General features: G+C 43.6%; 1 protein-coding gene across 1 annotated transcript in view; it reads right to left on the bottom strand.

The window, feature by feature from the left end:
* PNPLA7 (patatin like phospholipase domain containing 7) overlaps nucleotides 1-21,355 on the bottom strand; it is a 2,530,065-nt gene that overhangs the window by 41,665 nt on the left and 2,467,045 nt on the right. The window contains exon 35 of the mRNA XM_030206608.1: nucleotides 6,585-6,669. Coding sequence (XP_030062468.1) covers nucleotides 6,585-6,669 — 85 coding nt within the window. The remainder of the gene's footprint in view (nucleotides 1-6,584; nucleotides 6,670-21,355) is intronic.

The raw sequence follows: 21,355 nt of genomic DNA, 5'->3' as shown, positions 1-21,355 counted from the left end.
GAACCGCTGCAGATAAGCACTGTCTGGCAGCAGAAGCGAGCAAACAAAGATCACAATGGAGCCGGAGGGCAGAAGTAGCGGCAGGACGGAGACGGACCCGCGGTGCAGCTTTGCTCAGCTGTAGCGATAGACTGCAGCGCTGCCCGAAGGGGAGGGGAAAGAAGGCCTGCAGCCAGGTGCCAGACTGTCGCTGGGGAAAGGGAGGGAAAAACGTGTGTGTGTGGTGGTGGTGTGTGGGTGGGGGGTCGGGGAGAGACAGGAGCACTGTTGGGATGAGGGAGTGAGATAGGGTAGAGCTGGGGAGGGACGGAGAGATGCTGCAAGGGGAAAGAGAGGGAGAATTGTTGGATATGGGTGGGATGGGTAGAGGGAGAGAAAGGGCATGAGAGAAAAAAGCATTTTGGACACGGAAGTGGAAGGGAGAGGTGAGAGGGGAAATGTTGAGCATGGCAGTGAGGGAAAGGAAGGATGGAGAGTTGATGATGGTGGTGGAGGGGGGGGGGGGGGCAGAGAGAGATGTCAAACCAGGAGCTCAAGGCAGGGAGAGGGAGAAAAGTTGGACATGAAGGTGGAGAAGAGGAGAGGAAAGGAGAGATGCATGAGCGAGGGAGGGTAGAAAGAGGGAAGGGATCCAGGGAGAGAAGATAGACAATGGATGGTAGGGAAGAGAAAGGGAAAAATGCTGGACAATGGGGGAGGGGAGAGAGATGGGACAGGAAGATGCTGGTGGTGGGAGGTAAAAGGGATAGGGAAATATCAGGCTACGAGAGTGAGGAGGGTAGAAAGAGGGAACAGATGCTGGGCTGGAAGGGTGGAGGGAGGGAGTAACATGTAACATAGTAGATGACGGCAGAAAAAGACCTACACGGTCCATCCAGTCTGCCCAACAAGATAACTCATATTTGCTGCTTTTTGTGTATACCCTACTTTGATTTGTACCTGTGCTCTTCAGGGCACAGACCGTATAAGTCTGCCCAGCACTATCCCCGCCTCCCAACCACCTGCCCCTCCTCCCAACCACCGGCTCTGGCACAGACCGTATAAGTCTGCCCAGCACTATCCTCACCTCCCAACTACCAGCCCTGCCTCCCAACCACCGGCTCTGGCACAGACCGTACAAGTCTGTGCAGCACAATCCCCGCCTCCCAACCACCAGCCCCGCCTCCCGATCTTGACTAAGCTCCTGAGGATCCATTCCTTCGGCATAGGATTCCTTTATGCTTATCCCACGCATGTTTGAATTCCGTTACCGTTTTCATTTCCACCACCACCCGCGGGAGGGCATTCCAAGCATCCACTACTCTCTCCGTGAAAAAATACTTCCTGACATTTTTCTTGAGTCTGCCCCCCTTCAATCTCATTTCATGTCCTCTCGTTCTACCACCTTCCCATCTCCGGAAAAGGTTCGTTTGCGGATTAATACCCTTCAAATATTTGAACGTCTGTATCATATCACCCCTGTTTCTCCTTTCCTCCAGAGTATACATGTTTAGTTCAGCAAGTCTCTCCTCATACGTCTTGTAACGCAAATCCCATACCATTCTCGTAGCTTTTCTTTGCACCGCCTCAATTCTTTTTACATCCTTAACAAGATACGGCCTCCAAAACTGAACACAATACTCCAGGTGGGGCCTCACCAGCGACTTATACAGGGGCATCAACACCCCCTTTCTTCTGCTGGTCACACCTCTCTCTATACAGCCTAACAACCTTCTAGCTACGGCCACCGCCTTCTCACACTGTTTCGTCGCCTTCAAATCCTCAGATACTATCACCCCAAGATCCCTCTCTCCGCCCGTACCTATCAGACTCTCCCCGCCTAACACATACGTCTCCCGTGGATTTCTATTCCCTAAGTGCATCACTTTGCATTTCTTGGCATTGAATTTTAATCATTTAACTGATTTGCAATTACCTTTGTCTAAAATAGAGGTGTTAAAAACTTTACTAACTTTGGTAATTGGTCACAATTATTTTCAATTTGATGATCAGTTTTATGTACAGACTCAGGGAGTTGCGATGGGAGCTACAGTCGCGCCTTCCCTGGCCTGTTTATACATGACTCAATATGAAAACACTTTTGTATACACTTCTAGTTGGTACCGCCACGTGGTAATGTGGAAAAGGTACATTGACGATGTCATTTTGTTTTGGCGTGGTCCTCTTAGTGCTCTTAATGCCTTTATTGAAAGCCTTAATGGTGTTGATGTAAACATTAAATTTACCTCTAGAATAGACACCCATGAGTTAGATTTTTTGGATATTAAGATCATTAGAACACTAGAGGGGAGATTTGTTACCACCATTTACCGCAAACCGACCGACAGGAACACCCTCCTTCATTATCAGAGCTTTCATCATAAGGCTCTGAGGAGGGGTGTTCCGGTGGGCCAATTCCTGAGGTTGCGTCGTTTATGTTCTTCAGTTTTCGAATTCAAAGTTCAAGCACAGGAAATGAGCGATAGATTTATAGAACGCGGATATCCGAAGCAGGTTATACGGAAAGCGTATAAAAGAGCATTATACGCCCATCGTCCCTGGTTGTTTCAAACAGGCCAGGCCTCTTCTAGCAATATTATGGCATGTGTCATTCCGTTTTCACATAGAGCAGTGGGCATCTCTTCAATCATCCATAGGTACTGGCATGTTCTGTCTGTTCATCCAGAGTTCAAGGAAAGCCCTAAAGTGGCGTATGCACGTCAGGCTAATATAGGTGAGTTGCTTAAACGCTCTAAACGTCTAAATAACATAGGTCGACATTCCCCTTGTGGTAGATGTGTGTATTGTCGCTATTCGGTGGATACCAGCGTGATTGACATTCCGCATAGTAATAAAAAGTTTTTTTTGAGACAAAATACTACTTGCATTAGTGAATGTGTAGTATATTGTATCTGGTGCCCGTGTGCACTATACTATATAGGTCATACAAAGAGACAATTGAAGAATCGACTGGCAGAACATGTCAGTAATTTAAGGTTAGGCAAAAAGGAGAACCCGCTGGTGATTCACTGGCAGCGACATAATCACACTATTGAACAGCTCCAATGTGCAGTATTATTTCAGATTGTACCCACTAATAGAAGTGGAGATATTAGTGCTCGTTTATTATTATTGGAGCAGCGATATATTTACACATGGGGAACAGTAACACCGCACGGCCTTAATTTGGAAGTCGAGTGGGTGTGAAACAAGTTTCGCTAATGAGATCCAGGGTATTTAAATCATATGCCAATAGCGGAAGTCGTCCAACAGTTTCCGGTGGTGCGATTTCAAGGCGGAAGTCTGGCAGATTACCACTCGGTGTGCAGCCTAACATAGTATTATCAGTAAGTGTTATTTAAAATATAAAACATTTAATAATTTTGTATGAGATTGATTAGATTTAAATAGCTAAGAATAAGTAGAAGGTGATGTTTATCAATGTTGTTACAGCTGTGGTTCCTCCTGAAGAAGGAGACGAAATGCCGATCAGCAGGGGAACCGGCAATGTGATGTTTTCTTACTTGGATACACGTTCCCAGCCTCCTCAAGTTGTGGGTTTTGGACGTCCTTAGTGACACTAGTCCTCCACAGGAAACAACATTTGTGTTGGAGGAACAGTTCCACAACTCATGTATACGGTGTACATTTACAAAACTGTTTCAGCTACGTTAAGAACAATGAATACAGACTATATATAGGTTTTTCAAAGATATATTGTATCAGTATTCATGATGAATCTATTGGGTAACCAATCTTGGATTGGTACATGTATACTGTATTGATTTATGACCAGCTGTATTATCCTCGTGGGAGGTAATTTGTAATTTGTACACTTTGGGTATAAAGTATATGGATGGATGGCAAAAGCGTGTGAATGTTTGAGGGAGATATTATAGTGTATGTATGTTTGTATTGATGATTGATATTTATTGTTAATAAAAGTGAAATAATTTTCATATGTTCTGGAGTCTATAGTAATTATAAATTGATACTGACTCTGGTTGTGTCAAAAATCCCTATAGTTAATTAGTTATTGAATTTTAATTGCCAAACCTTAGACCATTCTTCTAGCTTCCTCAGATCCTTTTTCATGTTTTCCACTCCCTCCATGGTGTCCACTCTGTTACAGATCTTAGTATCATCCGCAAATAGGCAAACTTTAACTTCTAACCCTTCGGCAATGTCACTCACAAATATATTGAACAGAATCGGCCCCAGCACCGATCCCTGAGGCACTCCACTACTCACCTTTCCTTCTTCCGAGCGAATTCCATTCACCACCACCCTCTGGCGTCTGTCCGTCAACCAGTTCCTAATCCAGTTCACCACTTCAGGTTCTATCTTCAGCCCCTCCAGTTTATTTAAGAGCCTCCTGTGGGGAACCGTGTCAAAAGCTTTGCTGAAATCTAAGTAGATTACGTCCATAGCTCGTCCCTGATTCAATTCTCCTGTCACCCAATCAAAGAACTCAATGAGATTCGTTTGGCACGATTTCCCTTTGGTAAAACCATGTTGTCTCGGATCTTGCAACTTATTGGCTTCCAGAAAATTCACTATCCTTTCCTTCAGCATCGCTTCCATTACTTTTCCAATAACCGAAGTGAGGCTTACCGGCCTGTAGTTTCCAGCTTCTTCCCTATCACCACTTTTGTGAAGAGGGACCACTTCCGCCGTTCTCCAATCCCTTGGAACCTTTCCCGTCTGCAAGGATATATTCAACAAATCTTGAAGAGGACCCGCCAAAACCTCTCTGAGCTCCCTCAATATCCTGGGGTGGATCCCGTCCGGTCCCATGGCTTTGTCATGGGAGACACTGGGAATGGTGGAAAGCATGGGGGAGAGGCCCAGGGACTGGAGAGATTAGTGATCACAGGGGGTAGAAATATGGTAATGGCGCATAGATCGAAGATAGAAGGGAATGGAAGGCTGAGAAGGAGAGAAATGGGGAATGGGAGAGCAAAGGGGTGAAAGGAGATGGAAATGTGATAGATATCTGAAAAGTAAAAAGAAGGAAAAGATTTAGGAAGCGGATGAAATTTGAGTGTACAGAGGCAGAAAAGAAAAAAAGGAAGGAAAGAGCTAAAATGGAAGGATCAAAATTTCAGAGGTAGGTGTAGTGAGGAAATGAAACGACAGGAGAAAAATGACAAATGGACATCCGCTTGAAGAATTAGCAGAATACAGACAGAAATTGGAACCAACATGATGGAAAAATAAAATGTCCAGACAATAAAGTAGGAAAATCATTTTACTTTGAATATTTTAAATGGAATATGTTAACTTTGGGAAATGTGCATAGCGGATGTCTTTTATTGTGTTAAGTAGAAAAGGAAATGCGCTTTTGTTTTGGGTTTTTTTTTTCTCCAGTGTTGCAGTACATGCTGAGGTTCCCAGTTCAATTTTGTCTATATATTTTTATTTCTAATTTGTGAGGGTCTGTCAGTGTGACTTTAACTGCAGATGAGGAGATTGGAGAGGAGAGGGAATTGGGGGAGGGGCTTTATTTTCTGCCCTGGTCACCAGCATGGCTAACGGCAGCCCTGACCCTTGCTGTAGCTAGTGGGGATTTCCAAGCCCTACTAGCTGGGGTCTCTTCTGAAGCTGGCCAGAGATGCCTTCTACTGAGCTTGGCAGATGGAAGCAGCATCCTGGAGCCACTGACAACTAAGATTGTATGGGGTGCTGGCATCAGTGGCTCAAGGAGTTGCTGTTGCCTACTGGGCTTGGTGGAGAGGAGTTCTGGCCATCTTTACTGGAGGCCTTCAGCTGACAGAGATTGGGGATCCTCATCTGCTAAAGTATTTATATTTTGAATTGGGAAGTGCTGGGGAAGAGAGAAAAATTTGTGCCCACCCACTTTGTGCTCAGGCCCACCCAAAATTGGCTGTCTGGCTACGCCACTGGTTGTGAGAACAAGCAGCCTGCTTGTCCTTGGAGAATGAACGTTATCCTTTATTTGATTCCATTGTGTTGGCTACCTGTAGCCTATCGCATTAAATATAAATTATTGTTTCTTGTTCATATGTGTTTGTACCAGGACTCTTTTTTGTATTTGAGTTCTGGACTGCAGTTATATGTTCCATCTCTCACACTGCGCTCTGCAACTACTTGCAGCCTAGTGGTTCTGGACTTTAATGTTTTTCCTCTCAAAAGCACGAGAAATAGTATTTTTATTGTCGTAGGCCCTCTGGAGTGGAACACATTGTCATTGGAGATTCGGCGCGAGAGAAACCTGACAGCTTTTAAGCGTTTCTGTCCGGCATATGGATTGTCTGGTCTGGACTGAACTGACAGCCACTTTTTTCTTTTTTAAATGTACCTGCAGTTTTAGTTTTTTTGTGAAGACTGTTTTTCAATGTTGGTGTTGTTTGTATTTATGATTGTATATGTTTTGCTTGTTCTCTGCTCTGCTTAAGGGTGGATTATAAATCATAAATCTAATCTAATAACTCTAAGATGTGCCATTTCCCTCGTCCAAGTCCTGACTTTGCTTTGTAAAATTATCCTAAGAACTACTACATGCTAACTCCATATTGAACTAAAATGGAAACATCTATGATGAATATCCCCCCAACTCTTACTGGAGCAAAGGCTTAACTCACCATCCACCACAGCCACTTTTGTCAGCTCAATTCTAGAAATAATTTCAGCAAGATCAGTAAAGGAGGCATTGGGGCAAGTAAACAACTGGAAAAGAAAGCAAAGAGAAGACAAATTATCTTAATGTTATATCTTAAGTACTAATACTGAGGGGCTGATGCAGAAAGCTACCATGAACTACACCGCTTGTTAATGGCCACTGCATGATTTTTTTGCACTGAGGTTTACTCCTAAAGTAGATATCAGTGCACAGCATATTAAAATGAATGATGAGGAGCCTATTAGCTACCCCACAGCAATGCAGGGTTATGCACTGATGTTTACCTCGAGGGCTTAACCACAGAAACCTACAGCTAGGTCTGAGGTGGCGTAGAGTCCCCATGGTCAGCATCAGCCCCATCTTTCTCTTCTTTGCACCACCAAAATTTAAAATAAATAATGTACTTTTGGCACCCTCCCACCAGGACCAGAACCTTCTAGCCCTCCCCCTGATATTTAAAAAAGAATTCTCCTGACGTCTAATGGCCCTCCACACCTCAATGTGACCGACACTGATCTGTTGTCTATAGTGGTCCTCCTCCCTCCCCTCCTGTCCTGAATAAAAAAAGTAGTTCTGGGTGTGTAGTGGGGATCCCTGACCCCATCCCCCCAGTCCCCTACCTTATATAAGGCAGGAGCAATGCCCACTTGTTAATGCCTCTGGGCCATCATCTCCAAAATTGCAGGGCCAGTCTGCCATATAAGGGAATTAGACACCACTAGACATCAGGAACTTTTATATAGCATTGGGTGGAGAGGAGGCATGAGGGACTGGGGTGAGGTCGAGTCAAGTGGGAGGGCAGGGAGATCAGGGGCCAATGCAGATCACAGACAACTTAAAAAAAAAAAGTCACTCCTTGTCAGTGCCTGAGCCAATCACTACCCAGGCACTGGCAGGAAGGGTGACATTTTGCAATGAGCTGTAGATTACTGCTGCAATTTTAATGCAGCAGTAATCTGCATGCTCATTGCTTATAGCATATGGTAGTATTTTTGGAGTGACAGTTTTGCAGTAGAGCCGTGCACTGAGCTGGCTCTACTGCAGGACTTTTTGCATCTGCCCCTGAGTGATTTAGCAAATAATCACAAGAATCAGGATGAACTGTAGAAATTAAAGGCAGCCACAGAGTCATTAGCTTGCTCTTTGGCATCTCAAGGCTACTACTACTACTATTTAGCATTTCTATAGCGCTACAAGGCGTAGGCAGCGCTGCACAAACATAGAAGAAAGACAGTCCCTGCTCAAAGAGCTTACAATCTAATACCCCCTGATATTCAGCCGGGGCCATGTTCAGGCACCAGCACTGGATATCGGGGGATAATTTGGAGCAGGAAGGCTGCCGGAATTTATGTGGGCCTGGTCGATATTCAGCTGGAGCAGCCCCCCGACAGTAGACTCCTTTCCTTCCCCCTTCCCTCCAGCCCATGGCAAGAACATAAGAACTTAAGTATTGCCATACTGGGACAGACTGAAGGTCAATCAAAACCAGCATCCTGTTTCCAACAGTGGCCTATCCATGTTACAAGTACCTGGCAAGATCCCAAAACAGTACAACAAATTTTATGCTGCTTATCCTACAAATAAGCAGTGGATTTTCCCCAAGTCCAGTTTAATAATGGCTTGTGGACTTTTCTTTTAGGAAGCTATCCTTTTTTAAACCCTGCTAAGATAACTATTACTATATTCTCTGCCAACGAATTTCAGAGTTTAATTACATGTTGAGTGAAGAAATATTTCTCAGATTAGTTTTAAATTTACTACTTTGTAGCTTCATTGCATGTTCCCTAGTCCTAGTATGTTTGGAAAGAGTAAACAGGCGATTCACGTCTACTCGTTCCACTCCACTTATTATTTTATAGACCTCTATCACATCTCCCCTCAGCCGTCTTTTCTCCAAGAAGAAGAGCCCTAGAAGCTTTAGCCTTTCCTAATAGGGACGTTATCCCATCCCCTTTATCACTTTTGTACCTCTTCTCTGTACCTTTCCTAATTTCACTATATCTTTTTTGAGAAGCGGTGACCAGAATTGCACACAATATTCGAGGCGCGGTTGCACCATGGAGCGATACCAAGGCACTATAAATTCATTATTTTTGTTTTCCATTTCTTTCCTAATAATGTCTAACATTCTATTTGCCTTCTTAGCCACCGCCACACACTGAGCAGAGGGTTTCAACGTATCATCAACGATGATGCCTAGATCCCTTTCTGGTCGGTGACTCCTAATGTGGAACCTTGCATCACGTAGCTATAATTTGGGTTTCCTCTTTCCCACATGCATCACTTTGCACTTGCTCATATTAAACATCATCTGCCATTTGGATGCCCAGACTCCCAGTCTTGTAAGGTCCTCTTGTAATTTTTCACAATCTTGCAATTTAACAACTTTGTGTCATCAGCAAATTTAATTTAGTTACTCCCATCTCTAGATCATTTTTATAAATGTGTTAAAAAGCAGCGGTCCTGGTACAGACACCTGGGGAACCCCACTATCTACATAAGTACATAAGTACATAAGTAGTGCCATACTGGGAAAGACCAAAGGTCCATCTAGCCCAGCATCCTGTCACCGACAGTGGCCAATCCAGGTCAAGGGCACCTGGCACGCTCCCCAAACGTAAAAACATTCCAGACAAGTTATACCTAAAAATGCGGAATTTTTCCAAGTCCATTTAATAGCGGTCTATGGACTTGTCCTTTAGGAATCTATCTAACCCCTTTTTAAACTCCGTCAAGCTAACCGCCCGTACCACGTTCTCCGGCAACGAATTCCAGAGTCTAATTACACGTTGGGTGAAGAAAAATTTTCTCCGATTCGTTTTAAATTTACCACACTGTAGCTTCAACTCATGCCCTCTAGTCCTAGTATTTTTGGATAGCGTGAACAGTCGCTTCACATCCACCCGATCCATTCCACTCATTATTTTATACACTTCTATCATATCTCCCCTCAGCCGTCTCTTCTCCAAGCTGAAAAGCCCTAGCCTTCTCAGCCTCTCTTCGTAGGAAAGTCGTCCCATCCCCACTATCATTTTCGTCGCCCTTCGCTGTACCTTTTCCAATTCTACTATATCTTTTTTGAGATACGGAGACCAGTACTGAACACAATACTCCAGGTGCGGTCGCACCATGGAGCGATACAACGGCATTATAACATCCGCACACCTGGACTCCATACCCTTCCTAATAACACCCAACATTCTATTCGCTTTCCTAGCCGCAGCAGCACACTGAGCAGAAGGTTTCAGCGTATCATCGACGACGACACCCAGATCCCTTTCTTGATCCGTAACTCCTAACGCGGAACCTTGCAAGACGTAGCTATAATTCGGGTTCCTCTTACCCACATGCATCACTTTGCACTTGTCAACATTGAACTTCATCTGCCACTTGCACGCCCATTCTCCCAGTCTCGCAAGGTCCTCCTGTAATCGTTCACATTCCTCCTGCGACTTGACGACCCTGAATAATTTTGTGTCATCGGCGAATTTAATTACCTCACTAGTTATTCCCATCTCTAGGTCATTTATAAATACATTAAAAAGCAACGGACCCAGCACAGACCCCTGCGGGACCCCACTAACTACCCTCCTCCACTGAGAATACTGGCCACGCAATCCTACTCTCTGCTTCCTATCTTTCAACCAGTTCTTAATCCATAATAATACCCTACCTCCGATTCCATGACTCTGCAATTTCTTCAGGAGTCTTTCGTGCGGCACTTTGTCAATTCTCCACTGAGAATACTGACCGTTTAACCCTACACTCTGTTTTTTTATCTTTTAACCAGTTTTTAATCCACAATAGAACACTACCTCCTATCACGTGACTCTCAAATTTCCTCTGGAGTCTTTCATGTGGAACTTTGTCAAATGCCTTTTGAAAATCCAGATACACAATATCGACCAGCTCACCTTTATCCACATGTTTGTTCACCCCTTCAAAGAAATGTAATAGATTGATGAGGCAAGATTTCCCTTGACTAAATCAATGTTGGCTTTGTCTCACTAATCCATGCTTTTGAATAGGCTCTGTAATTTTGTTTTTTATAATAGTCTCCACCATTTTGCCCAGCACTAATGTCAGGCTCACCAGTCTATAATTTCCCAGATCACCTCTGGAACCTTTTTTAAACATCGGCGTTACATTGGCCACCTTCCAATCTTCCAATCTTCCAGTACCATTCTTGATTTTAAAGATAAATTACATATTACTAACAATAGTTCTGCAAATTCATTTTTTCAATTCTATCAGTACTCTGGGTTGAATACCATCCAGGTGATTTGCTACTCTTCAGTTTGTCAAATTGCGCCATTACATCCTCCAGGTTTATAGAGATTTCATTCAGTTTCTCTGACTCGTCAGCTTTGAATACCATTTCTGCCAAAGGTATCTTTCCCAAATCTTTCTTGGTGAAGACCAACGCAAAGAATTCATTTAATCTCTCCGCTATGGCTTTGTCTTCCCTGAGTGCCCCTTTTACCCCTCAGTCATCTAGTGGTCCAACAAAGTTTTTGCCGGCTTCTTGATTTTAATATACCTAAAAAAATGTTTGCTATTGTTTTTGCCTCCAAGGCAATCTTTTTCAAAGTTCCCCTTTGCTTTCCTTATCAGCACTTTGCATTTGACTTGCCATTTCTTATGCCATTCCTTATTATTTTCAGTTGGATTCTTCTTCCATTTTCTGAAGAATTTTCTTTTAGCTCTAACAGCTTCCTTCAATTCACCTTTTAACCATGCCGGCTGTCATTTGGTCTTCCGCCCTTCTTTTTTAATACATGGAATATATATGGCCTGAGCTTCCAGGATGGTATTTTTGAACAGATCCACGCCTGATGTAAATGTTTTTACCTTTCCAGTCGCTCCTCTAAGTTTTCTTTTCACCGTTCTTCTCATTTTATCATAGTCTCCTTTTTTAAAGTTAAACGCTAACATATTTGATTTCCTGTGTGTACTTACTCCATTCTCATTTTATTATGGTCTCCTTCTTGAAAGTTAAATGCTAATGTGTTGGATTTCCTGTGTGTACTTACTCCAAAGCAGATATCAAATCTGATCATAATACGATCACTGTTATCAAGCGGCCCTGGCACCATTACCTCCCGCACCAGATCATGCGCTCCACTAAGGACTAGGTCTAGAAAATTCCCTCCTCTTGCTGGCCCCTGTACCAGCTGCTCCATAAGGCAGTCCTTGATTTTGTCACAGAATTTTGCTCTGATGTTATATCTACCCAGTCAATACTGAGATAATTGAAATCACCCATTGTTATTGTGTTCCTCAGTTTGTTAGCCTCCCTAATTTCTGATAACATTTCTATATCTGTTTGTTCATCCTGGCCAGATGGACGGTAGTATACTCCTATCACTATCCTTTTCCCCTTTACACATGGAATTTCAATTCATAGGGATTCCAAGATGTGTTTTGTGTCCTGCAGAATTTTCAATCTATTTGATTCATGGCCCTCCTTAACATACAATGCTACTCCTCCACCAATTCGATCCACCTTACCACTACAATATAATTTGTACCATGGTATGACAGTGTCCCACTGGTTATCCTCCTTCCACCAGGTCTCAGAGATGCCTATTATATCTATTTTTTCATTTAGTGCAATATATTCTCTCTCTCCCATCTTATTTCTTAGGCTTCTGGTATTTGCATATAGACTTTGAAATGTCTATAGTTTGAAATATGATTGTTGTTCCTATTTACATCTTGCTCAGCAGTTGACAGTGTTAATTTGCAATCTTTTGTCTGCATGTTATTTAAATACACCGGCCAGCTTATTTTCAAAAGAGAAAGATGCCCATATTTCGACCCAAATCGGGAGATGGGCGCCTTTCTCTCATGGGCGCCCAAATCGGTATAATCGAAAGATGATTTTGGGCGCCTCCAACTGCAGTCTGTCGTGGGAACGAACAAAGTTGACAGGGGCGTGTCGGAGGCGTGGTGAAGGCGGGACTGGGGCGTATTTATCGGCTGAGGAGAGCTGGGCGCCCTCGGCCGATAATGGAAAAAAGAAGGGTGGCAGTAGCGAGAATTTGGGCCGCTTTTTTTTCACGAACAAGTCCCCAAAAAGTGCCCCAACTGCCCAGATGACCACCGGAGGGAATCGGGGATGACCTCCCCTGACTCCCCCAGTGGTCACTAACCCCCCCACATCTTCCCTAGTCCTAGTATGTTTGGAAAGAGTAAACAGGCGATTCACGTCTACTCGTTCCACTCCACTTATTATTTTATAGACCTCTATCACATCTCCCCTCAGCCGTCTTTTCTCCAAGATGAAGAGCCCTAGAAGCTTTAGCCTTTCCTAATAGGGACGTTATCCCATCCCCTTTATCACTTTTGTACCTCTTCTCTGTACCTTTCCTAATTTCACTATATCTTCTTTCTAAATGCCAATGCCAACAGCCTGATTCCACTCTGGTTAAGGTGGAGCCCATTATTCTGAAATAGGCTTCCCCTTCCCCAGAATGTTGCTCAGTTCCTTACAAATCTAAAACCCTCTTCCCTGCACCATCGCCTCATAGAAACATAGAAACATGATGGCAAATAAAGGCCAAATGGCCCATCTAGTCTGCCCATCCTCTGTAACCCCTTTCTATTCTTAAGCAATCCCATGTGTTTATCCCATGCCTTCTTAAATTCTGACACAGTCCTCGACTCCACAACCTCCATCGGGAGGCCATTCCACGCTTCCACCATCCCTTCTGTGAAATAATACTTTCTTAGATTACTCCTAAGCCTATTCCCTCTTAACTTCAATGTATGCCCCCTCGTTCTAGAGTTTTCCTTCAGTTGAAAAAGGCTCACTTGCTGTAAATTAATGCCCTTCAGATATTTAAACAACTTTATCATATCTCCTCTCTCCCTCCTCTCTTCCAGCGTATACATGTTGAGGTTCATAAGCCTGTCCCTATATTTTTTGTGTTCAAGACCGCTTACTAATTTTGTAGCTGCTCTCTGGACCAACTCCATCCTGTTTATATCTTTCCGTAGGTGCAGTCTCCAGAACTGTGTATAAGTCTCTGGTGAGGCCCCAGTTAGAGTAACATATAGTAACACTGTAAATGATGGCAGATAAAGACCGGAACGGTCCATCCAGTCTTGTTGGGCAGACTGGATGGACCATTCTGGTCTTTATCTGTCGTCATTTACTATGTTACTATATGTTACTCTAAATGGGGCCTCACCAGAGACTTATACAAGGGCACTATCACCAACTTTTTCCTGCTGGTCATCCCTCTCTTTATGCACCCAAGCATCCTTCTGGCTTTGACCATCGCTTTTTCTACCTGTTTGGAAGCTTTAAGGTAATCAGACACAATCACCCCCAAGTCCCGCTCTTCCTTCGTACACAGAAGCACTTCATCCCCGATATTGTACAGTTCTCTCGGATTCTTGTGACCCAAGTGCATGACCCTGCATTTTTTAGCATTCCTGCATTTTTTAGCATTAAATCTTAGTTGCCAAATATCGGTCCATTCCACCAGCTTTGCTAAGTCCTTCCTCATGTCATTCACAACCTCCAGGGTGTCCACCCTGTTGTAGAGTTTGGTATCATTCGCAAATAGACAAACCTTACCAGACAGCCCTTCCACAGTATCACTCACAAAGAAATTAAAAAGAGCCGGCACAAGGACCAATCCCTACAGTACTCCACTAACATCCCTTTCTTCAGAGCAAGCTCTATTTACCAGTACCCTCTGTCTCCTTCCATTCACCCATTTTTAACCCAATCAGTTACTCTAGGTCTCATACCGAGGGCACTCAATTTATTTATCAGTCTCCTGTGTGGAACCATGTCAAAGGCTTCGCTGAAATCTAAGTATACCACATCTAACGCCCCTCCCATGTCCAACTGTTTGGTCACCCAGTCGAAGAAGTAAGTCAGATTCGTCTGACACGACCTGCCACTAGTGAAGCCATGCTACCTCAGGTCCTGCATTCCATTCAGTTCGAGAAATCTCACAATCCTCCGTTTAGTAGCGTTTCCATTAGTTTACTCACCACCGAGATCAGACTGACAGGTCTGTAATTCCCAACCTCCTCCTTACTGCCACTCTTGTGTAAAGGGACCACATTCGCCCTTCTCCAGTCCTCAGGGACCACTCCAGTCCCTAAGGAAGAATTGAAGAAGTCAGTCAGCGTGCCAGAACTTCTCTGAGTTCCTTGAGCACCCTCGGGTGTATCCCATCAGGCCCCATCACTTTGTTTACATTTAGTTTAGCTAGCTCCTCACAAACATAGTCCTCCGTGAACGGGTCTTCGTCTACCATACATCCATCCCCTTTAGCATTTGTTTTCTGCAGTTCTACCCCTGCCCTTTCATCTGTGAACACAAAGCAGAAATAATTGTTAAGCAGTTCAGCTTTATCCTTATCATCTTCCACATATTCCTGTCCCTCAGCTTTGAGCCTCACAATGCTATTAAGGAACTTCCTCCTGTCACTTACATATCTGAAAAAGGTCTTATCCCCTAATTTTACTGTATTAGCTATCTTTTCTTCTATTTGCCTCTTCGCTTTCCTGACTGTTTTTCCAGCTTCTCTTTGCTTATCCAGATATTCTCACTTATCTTCATCTTTCTGAGTCATCTTAGAACGTGTGAAGGCTAACCTCCTTTCCCTTATCTTTGAGCTACTATGTTCGAGAACCAGAGCGGCCTTCTTTTCCTCTTACTTTTATGTAATTTTCTAACATGAAGGTTAGTTGCCTTTAATATAGCTCCATTCAGTCTTGTCCATTGCTGTTCTACTTCCTTCAGCTGTTCCCATACTACTAATTGTTCCTTGAGAAATTCCCCCATCTCGGCAAAGTCAGTTCTTTTGACATCCAGGACCTTCAATCTCGAATGAGCCCTCTCCTCATCTATGCATTGAGACTTCCGAGCTCTACCTGTCTCTCAGGCCCTGTGCGTGGAATGGGTAACACATTAGAAAATGCTACTCTAGAGGTTCTGGATTTGAGCTTTCTACCTAAGAGCCTAAATTTGGCTTGCAGAACCTCTCTCCCATAATTTCCTATGTCATTGGTACTCACATGTACCAAAACAACCAGCTCCTCCCCAGCACTATCTAAAATCCTATCTAGGTGACACATGAGATCCACTACCTTCACACCCCCCCACCTCCCCAGCCATCCAGGTGAGAGGTCACGGCAGCCATTTTCCTTCAATGGCTGCAAGAGGCAGGAGCGAGGGGCCTGTGTTTCTGCCCCCAGCAACCAGCACGGACCACCAGGGCTATAGGTAGGCCCGGGGGGGAGGGCCTACCTGGTCATCTGGAGGGGGGGTGAGGTCCTTCTGGGGGGGGGGGGGTTGTTGCTGCGGGCTGGGGGGGAAGGAAAGAGGGCCATTGTTGAGGGAGATGGGAAGGGACTCAGGAGCTTTTGTTTTTAACAAAAAAAAAACCCAAAAAAACCCAAAAGTTATGCGGACCCTGGCCCAATATTCAGTGCCAGGACCCACATAGCTAGGCTAGCCAAAATTAGGACAGCACTGAATATTACCAGAAGCCGCATAACTCTAAACTCCTCCCTAATGCTGCCCCCCCTGACCTGACCCTTTTTTTTGTAGCGGTCAGAGGCAATATTCAGCAGCAGTACCTATCAGCAGCACTAAGAGGTAGGTGGTGACAAGCAATTTAAGCGGGCAGGAGACTCTCCTACCCACTTAAATCTCTTTGAATATTGGCCCCCTAATCTTTAAGTAGGCATGCCAGTTTATACAGTCAATAAATTAATATACTTTACCATCAATTATATTTTTGCACTATAAGAATGTATTAGCACATTCAGCTGCAACTGAACTTATTGTAATATTTATTCTAAAAATCCCCTTCTCCAATATTGCAAAACCATTTTTTGAAAGGTAGGCATACTGTTCTATATATTTTCTCACTTTCCTTAAGGGACAACAGAAACAAAACCCAAAATACTCTAGTAATCAAACACAGAGCAGTTGCCTACCTGTAACTGTTGTTCTCAGAAGTGCACAAAAGAGGAGTGGGAAATGGACCAATGACTCCAGGAGAATGGGAGATAAATTAAAGAACCACTTTATTAAATGACTCGACACAGACAACTGTGAACATAATAAACAAGGTGGACATTCCCTAGTGACCTATATGCAGCCAAGCATATTCTTTACTATAGCTGTTTTTTTATTATATTGACTGCCAATCTTTACTCTCTGCATCCTGCCACTGAACCAGTTGCTCATCCAATTTACAGCTTTCTACCTCACTCTCATAACTCTCCAGCTTGTGTATCAGTCGTCAGGTCAATTCTACTGGATCTCACTGATCCACCACAGTGCAGTATAGAGCAGTCTTCCTCAAGTCAAGTACCTCCTAATTCGAACAAATTTCAACTGAGTACCCCTGAGCAATGACCAGCAGAGATTTTGAAATGGACATTTTATTGTTAAACAGTTAACTTAGCAATATACATAAAGAGATATAGGTCACTGTTATATGTCACTCTCATACAAACTGCCTAGCCCATTGACAGGTGGTGTGTTATTCTTACAAACTGAGTTAAAATGAACAATAAGTCTTAGACAGGGCCTATTTATAAAAACTAGAGAGAAGAAAGCTCTCCACAAAATTGCCCATAGTGACCAATCCAGTGTCATCTTTTCTCTAAGAAAATGAAACAAGAAATCTGATTGGTCACTATGGGCAAGTTCTTCATTTTTGTAAACCAAGGCACCTTCTATGCACATACGAAATGAAAATTAAAATAAATAGCACACAGTAATGACACAGAAACAAGGTTGCCAGGTGGGCGGTTTTACCGCCCAATTGGGCGGTTTTCCGCGACCCGCCGCGGGAAATTTTTGCCCGCGGCGGGTCGCGGTTTTTTGGGCTTCTTTTTTTTCTTTTCCGCGGTTTTTCGGGCGGTTTTTTCGGCCGCGGGGGGCGGGGTTAGTGACATTTTGGGCGGGGTTAGTGACGTTTTGGGCGGGGCCGATGACGGGGAAGGCGGGGGCGGGGTTGATGACGGCGGGGGCAGGGGTGATGACGCGGGGGTGGGGGTGTCAGGGGCGGGGTTTGAGTTTGGGCGGGTTTTGGGCTGTTTTTGCGTTGGATTGGGTGGGAAAAAAATTTTCCACCTGGCAACACTGCACAGAAATAGACACTCCTCAGAACATACAAGGAATGCAATCAAAGCCACTTAAACTCAGTGCAGACTGTCTTAAAATGTGGTGAAATACAGGCACACACATTTGCTTTTACAGTTTGAATGCATTTAGGCTTTTACAGTTTGATACATTTAGGCTTTTTTGGATGAAATAAGCATTCTGAATCTTGGTTTAGGTGTACTGATTCCCACATCAGGTCACTTTCTCATTTTGGTTCTGAGAACTGTTTGATGACAGAAGCTGGCTTTGCATGAGTACCTTGAAGCAAAAGGAAAAAGCTTATGTAAAAGCCATTTTTGTTAGCTGTTGGTATTCCCTTTTCTGCCTCTGCTAAAATACTGTAATATTTCCCAGGCCTTTATTTTACAGTGCCCTCTGAGAAAAATTGTTGATTTTGCTGTCTCATGTGATTGGGAATTGCAAGATTAACAGGCTCTTCCTGTATCTTAACGTATACAGTGAAACCTCGGTTTTCGTTGACTTCGGATTTCGTCGGTTTTGGTTATCGTCGATTTGTTTTGCGAAATTTTCGTCTCGGATTTCGTCGGCATGCCCACGCAGCTAATCTTGCGTTCTCACGTGTCGTTCTTCTGGGGCATTGTTTCTGGTTGTGGGATCACACTGCTGCTGTTTTATGATCAAATTTTCGTCGTTTTGCCACACATAGTAGGTGATGGCAGAAAAAGACCTGTATGGTCCATCCAGTCTGCCCAACAAGATAAACTCATATGCATTACTTTATATGTATACCTGAGCTTGATTTGTATCTACCATTTTCAGGGCACAGACCGTAGAAGGCTGCCCAGTACTAGCCCCACCTCCCAACCACTAGCCTACCTCCCAACCACCGGTGCTGCCACCCAATCTCCACTAAACTTCTGAGGATCCATTCCTTCTGAACAGGATTCCTTTATGTTTATCGCAGGCATTTTTGAATTCCGTTACCTACTGCAGCTGCTGGATGAGTGCCTGTATAAAAGTCCCTGCTGGTTTTTGACCAAATTTTCGTCATTTTGCCACACTACTGCTGCTGCTGGTTGAGTGCCTGTATAAAAGTCCCTGCTGGGTTTTGACCAAATTTTCATCATTTTGCCACACTACTGCTGCTGCTGGTTGAGTGCCTGTATAAAAGCCCCTGCTGGTTTTTGACCAAATTTTCGTCGTTTTGCCACACTACTGCTGCTGCTGGTTGAGTGCCTGTATAAAAGTCCCTGCTGGTTTTTGACCAAATTTTCGTCGTTTTGCCACACTACTGCTGCTGCTGGTTGAGTGCCTGTATAAAAGTCCCTGCTGGTTTTTGACCAAATTTTCGTCGTTTTGCCACACTACTACTACAGCTGGTTGAGTGCCTGTATAAAAGTCCCTGCTCTCATCATGGGACCCAAAAAACTTTCTATAGGCAGCAGTCCTTCAAAGAAGAAGGACAGGAACACGATTCGAGTTGAAGAAGGAAATCATTGAAAAATACGAGAGTGGCATTAAGATTGTTGAAATCGCCCGCATATACCGGAAGTCACCATCCACGATAAGTTCAATTGTGGCGAAAAATGAAGCAATAAAGGAGGCAAAAGTAGCAAAAGGTGTGAATGTGATAACAAAACAGAGATCACAAACAACTGAAGATGTGGAACAGTTATTATTAATTCAGATCAATCAAAAACAGTTAGATGGCGATTCTGTTTCTGAGGCCATCATATGTGAAAAGGCCAGACTGCTGTATGCTGATCTCATTAAGAAAATGCCTGGGACGAGTGCTACTTCACTAAGTGATTTTAAGGCCAGCAGAGGCTGGTTCGAAAAATTCAAGAGGCGCACTGGCATACACAGTGTTACTAAACACGGAGAAGCTGCGAGTTCGGACAGGTCTGGTGCTGAAAAATAAGGAGGAAGAAACAGTAGAGAATGTGCCTTCTTCAGAGATTAAGGACATCCTCTCCATGTGAGTAAAGTACAGGTGTTTGTGGAGAAAAATCACCCAGACAAAGCTGTTGCAAGCCGTGTCTGCAACTTGTTTAATGATAATGTCTTGCCCCATTTTAGGCAAATCTTAAAGAGGCGACAGAAACAAACTTCTTTGGACAGGTTTCTTGTGCGGCATGGGTCCACAGACTCTGAAGCTGGTCCTAGTGCCAAAAGAACAAGAAGGGAAGTGACCCCCCCCCCCCCCCAGAAGCTGGTCCTAGTGCCAAAAGAACAAGAAGAGAAGTGACCCCCCCCCCCCCCAGAAGCTGGTCCTAGTGCCAAAAGAACAAGAAGGGAAGTGACCCCCCCAGATAGTGTCCTTATGGAGGGGGATCCCCCTTCCAAACAATAATCTCTGCTCCTCTCTCTCCATCTTCCATACACCTAGAAGAGTCTTCAGAAAGGTAAATGCCATGTTAAATGTTCATTTATTCTAAACATTAGTGTTTTTTATTCATTTAAAAGAAAAATTGCTTGTTGCCTCGGTTTTCGTCGATAGTTTTCGGACGAATTATCGACGAAAACCGAGGTTTCACTGTATCAGGTAAAGCAAAACTATCAGGGTTTTAGAAATACTAAAATTATATTAAAGTTTATATGTCACTTCAGTAAGGCCCTAAAAACAACAACAAAGAGAGTCCAAGATCTCCCGCAAAAAGACAAAGTCACAACAAAAAGTGAGCGGAAGCTGTCCAGAAAGACCAGACTGGAGCCACAGATATTGGAACAAAAGTCATTTATTACGACCCAGAGGGTCGTAATAAATGACTTTTGTTCCAATATCTGTGGCTCCAGTCTGGTCTTTCTGGACAGCTTCCGCTCATTTTTTGTTGTGACTTCAGTAAGGCCAACATACAATCCCTGCACTGCAAAATACTATACCATAACAGCACTAACGCCTAAGACTCAAAGAGCAACAACCTTATGCGTGAAAAGGCAGCATTGTAAATATTACATCAGGCCCTAAAACAGCTAAACACCACAAATGGGACTACTACAAGATTTCTGCACAGAAAACTACATGCTGGCAGAACACTGCATCCCGGTCACACATGCAAAGCACAGAAGACCCTCAACAAATATGAAACAGGGGACCACAGATCAGTAATACAGGTATGAAGCCAAAAAAATGAACTAGAAACTTCAAGAAGTCAGACTCTGCATGTAAAGCAATACTAGAAAAATAAAAACTGAAATATAAGGTATCAGAGGTGTGCACTTCCAAAAGCTGATATTCCAATTAATAAATTCAGAATTAAATATTTTCCTACCTTTTGTTGTCTACACATTTTATTTTATTTTTTATTTGCTTTAGTCCCTGTGTTTCTCTTTTGCTTTTCTCTGTTTTTTTCCTGTCTTTACAGGGTCTCCTGCCCACAAAACATTTTATTATTTTTTTTATTTGCTTTAGTCCCAGTGTCTCTCTTCTGCTTTTCTCTGTTTTTTTCCTTGTCTTTACAGGGTATTCTGCTCACTTTATATTTCTTCTCTTTACATGTTCCCTCTGCATCCCTATCTGTCCTGTCCAGTATCTCCCTATCGTGTCCTTGACCCTGTGTCCTCCTTCGAAATTCAGCCTCTGCCCTCAGTGTTCGTATCCTTCCCATGATCAGCATCACTCT

This window comes from Microcaecilia unicolor, chromosome 6, assembly GCF_901765095.1.
Source record: "Microcaecilia unicolor chromosome 6, aMicUni1.1, whole genome shotgun sequence".
NCBI lineage: Eukaryota > Metazoa > Chordata > Amphibia > Gymnophiona > Siphonopidae > Microcaecilia > Microcaecilia unicolor.
This window is presented reverse-complemented; position numbering and strand designations above follow the sequence as displayed.